We start from the raw sequence: 12,141 nt of genomic DNA on the forward strand, positions 1-12,141 counted from the left end.
CACACACACACACACACACACACACACACACACACACAATGGGGAGAATGTTAGCATCCCAGAACTCTGAGTTACTGAAAGAGATCAATTCTCTATAAGTTGGTAGCAACCCATATGTTCGAATTGCATGTGTGAGCTCACTCATTCAGCTCAATTTTATTTAGGACCTCCTAAGTTTTTTTAGGGTACCAGGTAGAGCATATCACTTAAGATGTCAATCAAATCCCATATCTTTATTTTTCCTATGAGGAAACTGGAAACCTGCAAGTTTTAGTAACTCATCTAAGACTTAAATTAGCAGCAAAGAGAGAGTGAGAATTTAGGCTAGTGCGTGTTCTGTTATTTTACGTGATTTTTTTACTAGCTCCAAAAGATAATGCAGGAGAAACGCAAATAGGAGTTGGCCATCACTTTCATGTTTGATCAGACGTAGAGTCTATTTCAAACTGGGCTCTGAAATAATTCCGATCATAAAAATAACGATCACAGAATATAATGATGACGACGGCTCCTTCCTGGGGAGCAGGAGTTGTGGGTTATGATTAAAATTGGAAACAATATCAATGATGGATTAGCACGAAGGTCACAAACTTGAAGTTCTCCTCGGGCCAGACAAAAAACAGAAATGACCAGGTCTGTTTCAGGGTTGGATTTTGAGTTCTCCTCCTTTTAATACAGTTTCGTACATTAAAACTCACTTCTCTGACTTCCACAGTGACGTGAGCTCTGTAATTTTTTTTTAAAAACACCGGTCCTCTCGATTTTCCATTTTCCAATGTGAGTATGAGAAACACTTCAACTTCCTCTCAACTCGCTATGAGAAAAATAAAATCGCACCAAACTGACCCTCAGCTTCAGTGCTGAGGAGACAAGCAAAAGCCACACGGACGCAGCAAACAGAAATACACACGTGCCGTCCCCAAGCTGTGGCCCACGATGAAAATGTGGGCACAGAATTTCGATGCGAAGTCGCCAGGTTTTCTTCACGTGGACCAGATACCTCAGAATAAATTTAAACCAATCGTGGACCAACGTGAAGGCAAAACAAACCCTGGGGATACCCGCTGGCCAGACCCCAAGACAGACTGTGACCGCGCGTGTCGCTTCTGCTGTGCTATTGTGTTTGGTCTGTGTAATTGTTCAGGTTTATAGTGCGACAGCAGATAAAACCCATAGGATGCTCTCAGGCTGAGGCCTGGCAAAGGGCTGACTGCAGCTCCTACCCGCCTCCGGAACCGCCAGCCCCTTATTCCACCTGCAGAGAAGAAAAATGAAACAAAAAACAAAACAAAACAAAACAAAACAAAACAAAACAAAACAAAACAAAACAAAAACGGGACACGGACCGTAGCGCACCGTTTCCCTAAAATGCCCTAACATCTATTCCTTTATAAGGCAAGGGTTCGCCTGCTACTGTTTTAGTTGCTGTTTTTTGTTTGGTTTTTGTTCTTTGTTTGTTTGTTTGTTTGTTTATTTTTTACTGTTGTTTTGTTCCCGTGTTTCTGAGGAAACCGAGTTGGCAACTCCTTATCGGTGCCTACTCCTCACAGGCCGTGTGTCAGCATTTGGAGAAGCAAAGGAAGGGGACAGATATGGGCCTCCCCTGCCCAGGGTCAAGTTCGTCTGGTAAAGAAGAAACGAAAATAAAACCAAAAATTCTCATGAAATATCACGAACTCTGAGATGGCGGGAGAGGAGGACACCGTGGGACCTCACTCTATGCAGGCGGTTCCTGGAAGTGACACTTCGGCTGAACCCCGAAAAATGCCCCGAGAAAGAGAGGATGAGGGAGGAGAGTGTCCTGGCAGGGGGACCGGCATGCGAGGTCGCCCGGGGAGGACAGCGTGGGTGAGCAGGGAGCACGTGCAGACACCGAGAGAGGAGGGTCGGTGTGGCTAGGGTCACGCCCCCAAGCCGGGCAGCCCCATGCTCGTCACGCTCCCTCTCCGGAAGAAAGGACCCAGCAGGTGGCGGGGCGACAGGCAGAATATCCAGCTCTGGTGCTTCCTAGCTGTGTAGCCTTGAGCACGGAACTCTGGTCCCCTGTGCAAATCACAACGACAGCAGGATGCCCCATGGGAATGGTTAGGGTCTGGGGGCTCCCCGGGGATGAATGCGTTACACAAATGAACGCGTTACACGTGCCATGCCAGTGCTGGAGACTGAGGCTGGACCACGGACAAAACCATTTAAGGAAAAAGTGCTCCTTCTGTAAAATGATTTGCCACCATGAACAGATTCCCCCAAACGAAAGACATAATGCAAATCGTGTTGCTGGGCCCATAGCAGAACATATTCTGAATCGCGGCGACACCATCTTCTATACAGTCTTGGACTGATAGGGCTCCGGGTCTAGTTTGACTGTTTTAAATGCTTTATTCATTTGATCACCCAGAAAGGCTTGGTAAGCCTCCCTCCCTGCCCACCTCCCACGCCCCCCGACTAGTGCCAGGCCGCATTCTAGGCTCCGGCGATCCGGCTGTGAGCAAATCAACGTCACTGTCCTTACACTAGAATTTTTCCATATCTGAGAACAATCCGATTTGATGATCCCATCATTTCTACAGATATCCGTTCAATAAATGAATCTAGAAGACAGTGATCGAACGTGATTCTGAGTTGTCTTTTTTTTTTTTTTTTTTGGAGCACAGATGAATCTGGTTGAAAGTCAGTCTTGGCCATACTGGCTCATCCACTGGATGAGCGTTACTGGAAACGAACGCCTCTAGAAGCATTTTCTTTTATTAATACATGAAATGAGCATTCGTTCGTCACCTGCGATGCACAGAAAATTGTGCCAGATGTTATGGGAAGGGAAAGAAGGATAATTAAGAAACACATGATCTTCCCTTTTAAGTCGGAAAGACATGTAAACACGGTCTCGGAGGAGTCGGCGTGAGAGGCACTGACTAGGTCACAGCAGTTGACCGTTACTGGACATCTACTGCATCAGGTGCGACTCTGAGTCCTCGGTTCCATCCTTAAGCAGTATTATTGTGCTCACCGCAAGAACGGGGACGCCGAGGCACAGAGCAGTTAATCTGCTCATCTCGACGGACAGTCTGCAGCAGCCAGCGTACGGACCGCACGGTCTGTCCTCACAATCGCTGTGTTTAGCCTGGACACTCTGGAGAGCGAAGGGATAAACTCGAGGCAGAGCCTCAAGGAGAAGCAGTGTGGCCTCGAGGAAGAGCTCGGAACGGGGGCCGAGGGACCTGGCTCCCTGGCTCCAAAACCAACCTCCGAGAGTACAGAGAGAAATGACCAACCTCTCTGGCGCTCCCATGTCTCACCTGCAAAATCAACTAAACCAGAGAGCTTTCTGCTCTAAAAATGCTTGAATCTAGGGATGCGACAAGCCGGCAAAACGGACTCCCCCAAACGAAAGACGGTATGCCCTCGTGAGCCACAGTAACTGGCTTAATGTCAGCCTCACGAAGCCACGTGTTCTTTAGATCTCTTCCAGAAGGACAGACTTATTTTTTCTACATCGATTCTCATTGTGTTTTTGCTGTGGAAAAGGGCTAGATAATAAGTTTGTCTGTTACTCGGTTATTTTATCAATAACAGAATAATTGATCTGTTGGAAAGAGTTGCTGGTCTGTTATCATGGCTCTCTCCCAACAGTACATCTTGAAGTTGTTATCGAGAGAGAGAAATATATATATAAATTATGGACACACAGCTGCCCATACACAGTCCCAAAAGAATCATGCAAAATCACAGATCGAAATTCTCACGGGAAGTTAGTGTGCACAGTACTTCGGGGCCTCGTCAATACCATGTGATATCCTTCCGTGCTAACCGGCCGAGGATCGATCGATACAGTATACACTGAAATGTTTTCGTTTTTATTGGTGCCATCTATAACAGCTGAGGAAGCATCCTCAGATCCGCATACTCAATTGTTTCCAGAAAGTCATGTGTTACCCACATGTATTACCACGACAACATTCTGCCATTATAGGTTTGGAATACTTCGTCAGAGGTAATACCCGTATCTTGAAACAGCACGAAACATTTCTGAGTCTCCTGAGCAACCTGTCTTACCTCAGACAGATTTATGACCATCTGGATGACAAAATACAGACAAAACACTATCTGTCTGACACCGGCCAAGTTAATACGTGGAGGTATTACGAGATTATTTTAGTTTCACATCTGAAATCACTATTAAGCCACGTACTTTACCTTCCTCTATCATATTCTGTCTTCCCAAGTTCTAGTGCTTTCAGTCTGTGAGCATTTTACTGGACGATCTGTCTCGATCAGCGGCTATACAAACACTGACTCAGTTTTGCAGTCTACGGGTCACGTAAATGAGAAATCTTCATTATTTTCCTTAACCTTCTTGGTTTCTAATACTTTGGGGTTGATGTGTAACATTTCTTCTTTTGCCTCCTGCACATGTCCAAATTATATCTACACTAAACCGTACTGTGTGTCGATCGAGTTAGAACAATGACTTCCAGCCTTTGAAATATATTCCTAACATTCTGTTCGCAGACAAAGAAGTGACCTGGGCATAATAGGAACAGCACCGGGCAGGAGACCATGGGCCGGCTGCCAGCTACAGATTTGGCCACGAACGGGCCGCATGACCTTGGACAGCTCATTTCCTCTGGCGGGAAATGAGCTGTCCAAGGTCATGGTTTCCTCACCTCGGTCACGAAAAGGAAAGATTACTTAGTCTCTAAATCTCTTTCAGCCTCTCTTTAACTGTCACAAGGTTATTGTCTCTTCGTAGTAAGGAAACTTGACAAGGATCAAACTTTTTACCTAATTTTAAATATCCTAAGGAAGTTGACTTGAAAGTCTTGCAACAGCAAGTGTAGCACTATTTTTCCTGTTTTACACGAGGTACTGCCAAAGCTGGTTAGTCTTGAACAGAAACAGAGAATGAGAATGATGACAAGGACTCTCTGAAAGCGTCCTAATTTTTCACAAACATTGCTTAATCATTTCCCTTTTGAAAAACGTAAAATGGTGACATTAAAGAATTAAAAAAAAAAAACAAAAAAAGACGCACACACAACAGTCGCCACAGGAAAAACAGCGATGTACACAAAAAACACCCACACCTAAAAGCACACGGAAAAAAAAAAAACATGGAGAGAGACCCTCACACACGCCCCACATTAGAAAAAAAAAGAAAAAAGAAGTCAAATACAAAAGCTGGGGGCAGGACAAGCTCGAGACAGCGCTAGCCGGCCAGGAGCAACACCGCACGCTGTGCCTCCGGCCCAACTGCCCAGTTCAGGCACAGGTCCCCGCGCACCAAGGACAGACACAGTCGTGGCAGAAGCAACTGAATTCAGCAAATAAAAATCACGACCCTGAAAATCTACCTGTCCTAAGTCCGTTAGCATAAACTCTTGACTTTTTAAAATGACTAGTGATCACTGTCTGTGTTCATCACGGTGAGTGTGCCACGTTTGGAGAAGCTGATTTCATCTCTCCTTTTAATTGTGGAGGTATAAAGAAACTAGACCTGCCCAGACACTTTTTTTTTTATGACTATTAGATTAAAACCTTTTTCTATGGTACATGAATATGCAGCACACTATGACATTTCATGAAGTACATACATGCTGCATGGTGAGGATAATTATGGCTCTCCTAAAAATTCTCTCTCCAGGGTAGGGCAAAGGCACAGTGTATATTTGAGTGTGTCAGGGCCTTGGATAAAATAAAGTGCCTTCACACGAAAGCGACCTCAATGGACACTTTCATAATGTGTGTAACGTATATTAATGGTGTCACAATCATCAAAAGTATCAGCTACGGGCTACTCTGTCTTAACAGTGATCTTTCTTGATTAGTACACGCTGTATATATCCTACCATTAAAATTAAACTTTGATCTTTATACTCAAACGATGGCATTAATTTTTCGTGTTCGGCATCAGAGTTGTACACAATAATTCAACTATTAATATCCGTCGTTTTATATTACGCTTGGAACGTTATATAACCTGTCCATAGAGAAGAAAAATCCAAACGAATCAAATTATTTGCCAGTTAACAGGAAGAGATTTCTCGCACAGATGAGGTAAGCCACAGATGACTGAAATATTGAGAAAGGAAATTTTTAAATCCCAACACACAGAATTTGCACTTACTTGAGATGGTTGCCTTGAGGAATGTTGGAAAAAATTCTCTAAGACAGTGTTTGGTGTGCTCTTTCGAACTTTCTCTTTAATGCCAAATGTTTTTGCTAGAGGTGTGGCAATAAACCTACAAACATAGGAAAGAAAGTAAGTTCAAAAACGGAGACTAAATCCACAATGACACCAGAAAACTCACTGCAACTCTAGATTACAAATGAAACTCAGTCACTGGCTCATGTTGTCATCAGGCGACCTCCAGCCGACATCAGTTTCGTAGAAGTTCAAGGAGAACAAATTTTGCGACCTTTTATATAAGCGATAACTTAAGAAAATAAAAGACTCGCACGGTTCTAAAATCCATTTTATGTAAACCCAAGTATATTTATACACAAGATCCAGGAATTGGGATAAGCTGTTTCACTTAGAGCTTCATTTTTAAGACTCTCAGAGATTAGAATAATAGTTTTGATATTAAAAGTTTTATTTGGTGATATTATCTTACGGAAATTACTATGTTCCTATGAGAAGTTCTAACTTATGAAAAAATGGCAAGACTCTTGGGTAAATATCTAGGAGCGGGACTGATGGGTGGTATGGCAAGTGTACATTTAACTTTATAAGAAATTGGCAAATCGTTTTCCAAAACGGTTGCCCCGTTTTGCATTCCACCCAATAACGTGCCCGACTTCCGGGTACTCCATACCTTTGCCAACACTCAGCACTGCCGGTTTTTAAATTTCAGCAATTTTATTGGGTGTGCAATGACTTTCATTGATTTTTCATTCTAATCTTGATTATTTCCTAACTCCTGCATCTTAGAAGTTTAGTTTGCTCTCTATCTCTTCTAGTTCCTTCAAGTAGAAGTTTAACTTATCCATTTGAGATCCTTCTTTTTTAATATAGATGTTTACAGCTACAAATTTCCTTCTAAGCGCTGCTTTTGCTGCTCTCATAAATTCTGGTGTGCTGCCTTCTCCTCTTTTATTCATCTGAAAGTATTTTCTAATTCACCTTGCGATTTCTCTGATCCATTGGTTATTTAGAAGTATGTTGTTTAATTTCCACATTTTTGCTGATTTCCTAATTTCTTTCTGTTACGGACTTCTAACTTCATTTCATTGTGGTCAGAAGACATACTTTGTATAATTTCAATCCATTCACCTCTATCGAGATTCGTTTTGTGGATTAACATATGGTCTACTCTGGAGAATGTTCCTTGTGTACATGAGAGAAACGGGTATTCTGCCGTTATTGGGTGGTGTGTTCTACAGATGTCTGTTAGACCGATTTGATTTACTGCATTGATCGACTCTTCTATTTCCTTTTACTCTTCTGCCTAGAGGGCAGTGGACCACTCTGCTTTGGCCTTCACTTCCGGCTTGCACAGAACCACAAAGTCTTCCAGAAGCGAGAGCTTAGGCCCTTCCAGGTCCTTGCTGAACACGTGGATAGCTGCGGGCATGCCCAAAGCTCTATGAATGACTGTGGCCTTCTGATTTCCAAGAATATGTCGGAACTTTTCAAAGTCCCCTATGGACATCCTACTTTCCAGCTAAACCTTCCCAAAGTTATTCAATTGCCTCTGATTGTTTTAGACAAACACCCCGAAGGAAAGGCTTCTTAATGGGGAGTTCTGAGTCAGGTCACATAAAGATGGCCTTGTGAACAGTATCTTCCAGGGGACCAGCGGACAGTCAAACAGTGACAACTCTCTGATAAGGAAGCTGCTCTGTCCCCTTCGGTGGCTGCCAGGCTGATGCTTTCCACTGAAATTGCAGACTGCTGGTCGTTCAAGGCTGCTACAGAGGTAAAAAGCACAGGACAGGAACAGAGCAAGGTAACACGACACAAAGCGTGCTGTTTTTACCAAGAGAAGGCTGTTTTCTCGAATAACACTCGCCGGGCTGCTGAAAGCTTTTGGTTAATTCTGAATTCTAAGAAGTTGATTTTGACAACGTTTGCCAGTTTTCTGACTGCTTTTGTGGAGGAGAGAATTTTCATAGGTCCTTATTCGGACATTTTTGTGAACCTCCAAGTTTTCAGTGGGTTTAATTTACATTTTGCTCAATACTAATTATGTTAAACATCTTTTCATGTGTTCACTTGCCATTTGTATATCTTCTTCGTTGAAGTGTCTGCTCAAATCTTTTTACCCGTTTTAAAAATCAAGTTATTTATTATTCAGTTATAAAAGTTCTTTATATATTGTGAATTTAAGTCCCTCATCAGATATACACATACATCTGATAAAATAGAAACATATTTTTCATATATTTTCTCCCAGTCCGTGGTTTGTCTTTTCATTTTATTTACATCTTTTAAAAAATAACTCTCAAGGTATTTTTTGGATATCATAAAATTCACCATTTTCAAGAATACGATTCAGTGATTTTTTTCAAGTAAATTTACCAAGATGTACAGTCATCACCGTGAATCAGCTTTAGAATATTTTCATCACCCCAATATGATTCTTCACATGTATTTACTGTTAATCCCTGTTCTGTCTCACCCCTGCCCTAGGTAACCACTAATCTATCCTCCATTTTTATAGCTTTGCCTTCTCTGGATATTAAATATAACGGAATCATACCATATGTAGTTACTTATATCTGGGTTTTTTCAGACCTAATGTTTTTGAGTTCCGTCCATGTGTGTGAATATATTTGGAATTCATCCCTTTTTCTTGCCGACTGATAATCCACCGCATGCATATACAAACATTAATGAGGTCTGTGAAGAGCAAACTTTTTAGCTGTTTACCAGAAGAAATAAGAACATATGCCCACGTGAATTCCTGTACTCGAATGTTCATAGCAACTTTATTCATAATAGCCCCAAATTGTAAACAATCCAAATGTCCATCAACCAGTTGGAGGATAAATAAATTGTGTTCTATCAATAGACTGAAAGATGAGTTGGCATGACAACGAATCACTGAAACACAGAACATAAAAAAAAAGGATCTCAAAAGCATTACGCTAAATGAAAGAAGTCAGACACAAAGATTGTGATCTATACGATTCCATTTACAGGAAATCCAGAAAAGGCAAAATTAGACTAACAGAAGTATGTTGGTGGTTGCCAGGAGCTCGTATTTGGGGAGGAGACCGACTGAATGGGGTTGTGGGGAGTTTTTCAGCTGATGAAAACCTCCCATATCATAACCGTGGTGATGGTAACGTAAGTGTATACGTTTGTCAGAATGCATCAGATTCTGGATGAACTTTACTGTATATAAATCATACCTCAATAAAGCTGATTTAAAAAATAATAATAATATGTCTCTATTCATCTTCCAGTTCTAACAAAGGCTCTATCTTCTGCCAGGTTGGTCCACGCTTGTACTTGAGACTTTCTGTGTTCAATTAAAGGCTGGAAATTTTAGTTCCGAATGATCACTTAGCCCTCCGATTCGTTTTTTTTATAACCACAGAAATCGAATAAAAAATTTCCTAAGATAATCTGATAATATGTATAAAACAACTCAACTTTCACATGGACTAAGTGCTCCTGGAAACGACCCATATACTTCAGAGACATATAAAAACAAACTAATTATGCACCAGATGTACACAGAGCAATGTGGATAGATCGTAAAACACAGTGCCATATTTTAAAAAAAGAAATAGAATATGGTCTTATCGCTATACCATTTATGTTAACTAATAATACATACGATTTATGTTTATGTACCTAGCTTACTGGGACATACGAACAAAATGCCACCAAGTATATTAGAACTCGGCAGCAAAGAGAAGGGAACTAAGAGATGGAGATAAAAGGTAATTAGTAAACAATTAATTCAAATCAATCAATCAAGAGAAACCCTATACAGACCGAAGACGGCATGTTATGATTTGAAGAATATGATTAATTCCCCCTTTCCTAAAAAGTCTACATAAAACAAAAACTAAGATGTTCTTAAAACTAACAGTGTCTCAAAAAAACGTATTCTGACAGGGTTCTGGGTAAATAATGGAATTGGTTTATTTATCCAACTTACTAGTTGAGAAATTTTATTGGAGAATACACTCATTGTCTTTAGTAGCAAAATAACACAAATACGAAAAGGTTTAATATGGTAAGGTTGCCAATCATATTCACTCAGTGCTAGCTCCTCAAATGTTAGAAATGAAGAAATTAGGAAAAATGAAAAAGCAAAGCAGAACCGAGCCAAGATGATTTATGCCATAAGGGAATACAGCCAATCTCAAAGTCAAGTGAAGTATAACATTCCCTCCCAGAGGGTCACGTGAGCGTAAGTTATGTGCTAACTATACAGAGTGGATAATATACGTCCATAGCACCCTTGCTAATATGAGGAGCATATCAACATGAATTTAAGCAAGAAAGAGAAATGTGGTCTTGTTTTTAAAATGTCCATGATTCAAGCACGGAAATGACATTTTTAGTAGAAAGAGGAAATATATAAATACAGTTTTCTACTTCAGCATTTCCTTTTTGAATAAATCTAGAAAATCAATCACTTCATCTAACGGAAGTGTAAATAAACATGAACGGATACTCGATTCAAAATCTATTTTGAAGAAGGAGAGGAGAAAGCAGCACAATAAATATCCGATAAACTGAACGGAAAACAGAAAGGAAATGAGAGGCCTTAGCTCTAGAAGAATCTTAGAGATGAACTTGCCTGAACTTTCATTTTATTGAAATGGAATAGGAAAAAAAGGCCAAACGAAGAAGAAAGAATATGAACTTCTGCTCCCACGGAAATGGTTCAAAGTGTGCTTCATTACCAGGAAAGGGTTTCTGAGGTTTGCTACTGCGGCAGAACCGGGCTCTCAGAACTGGGGTGTCCCATTCAGACACCCCCAAGAGCCCCCTCTTCACCTGGTACTGTATCACTTAACTGTGAGCCGAAAGTCTGGCAATCCCAGACTCCCTCTCCCCGCCTTTCAAAAATCTTTTTATAGAATAGAAGAAAAGCGGACCTCGGCATCTATTAAGCAAATAAAGTTTAAGTAATTCTCCTAAATAGGAACGAGAGCCTGCTGCCATGAATGCTTCCTAGTTCCTCAGCGTTCGAAGCCTCTCTGACCAGACTTTGTCAGAGGGTTTTTATACGGGAGAACAAAGCATCTGGAGCAACGTGACCTCAGATAACACTGAAGTCGAACCTGCGTGTTTAGAGACTGTTTCAACTGGGGACAGTGAGTAGCAATCTTTTTCGAGCTGCTTTTCGGATTGCTCCACCTACCCCTCTTTACATAACGCCCGATTTTGCTCAGTGGACATGGTAGAGGTGGCAATCTACTCATCGCACGACTAAGTAAAAGAAAAAATGAGTGCCTTCTGGTTTTCCCGACTCCGCCCCAGCCTCGGACTCTTCTGGGACCATGATTTACTATGAGATAATGTGTTTATTCCACAAGGATTTAAATCTGAGTAGCTTAGATCTCCTTTAAATCACGCTCCAGACACATAAAAGAACGCATAGAAGAGACCGCATGAACCAGTTAGAAACAGCTATTCTAGACCATACATCGAACATAAGTCACGAACTCAAATTTGTAAGGAAAGGGAATCCTTTCAAATGACCTGCCAGTCTGTTCTTTATCGGACTTCTCCGCTCTTGCTTTTATGGGAAGGGACATTACTTCCCGATTGTAAATGGCTCCTGGCTAGGGCTAAAGGACAAAAATGAGCAACCAAAGCTCCTGGTCACTTTATAGAATGAGAAGGCATAACATAAACACGGTCCAGGACAAAAGACGCTTTCTCATGATAAATATGCCATAGTATATGCTGAAACGTAGTGTCGAATTTACATAAATTGTTTAGTTCAGAAAATTTTACATTTGCTATCATCCCTTTCATCTTTTATGTATGATATCAGTGGTCTAATCTAATACAAATGATACAGAAGCCCTGGGAAAGACATAAACTTATACTTCGAAAAGCATGATTTCTTTCCCACATTAACTTTTCTTTCCTTCCGCTGCCTTAAAAGAGGTTAAGACACTGTTTTCTGTAGTGTCATAAAATGGAAAAAGCTAAGGGTGAGTTACTAG

General features: G+C 41.2%; 1 protein-coding gene across 1 annotated transcript in view; it reads right to left on the bottom strand.

Annotated features, from left to right (window-relative positions):
- Positions 1-12,141, bottom strand: part of CERS3 (ceramide synthase 3) — an 88,064-nt gene that overhangs the window by 73,950 nt on the left and 1,973 nt on the right. Inside the window, exon 2 of the mRNA XM_011357317.2 lies at positions 6,122-6,236. Within this exon, the coding sequence (XP_011355619.1) occupies positions 6,122-6,236 (115 nt within the window). The remainder of the gene's footprint in view (positions 1-6,121; positions 6,237-12,141) is intronic.

This window comes from Pteropus vampyrus, unplaced genomic scaffold (genome assembly GCF_000151845.1).
Source record: "Pteropus vampyrus isolate Shadow unplaced genomic scaffold, Pvam_2.0 Scaffold34, whole genome shotgun sequence".
Classification (NCBI taxonomy): Eukaryota; Metazoa; Chordata; class Mammalia; order Chiroptera; family Pteropodidae; genus Pteropus; species Pteropus vampyrus.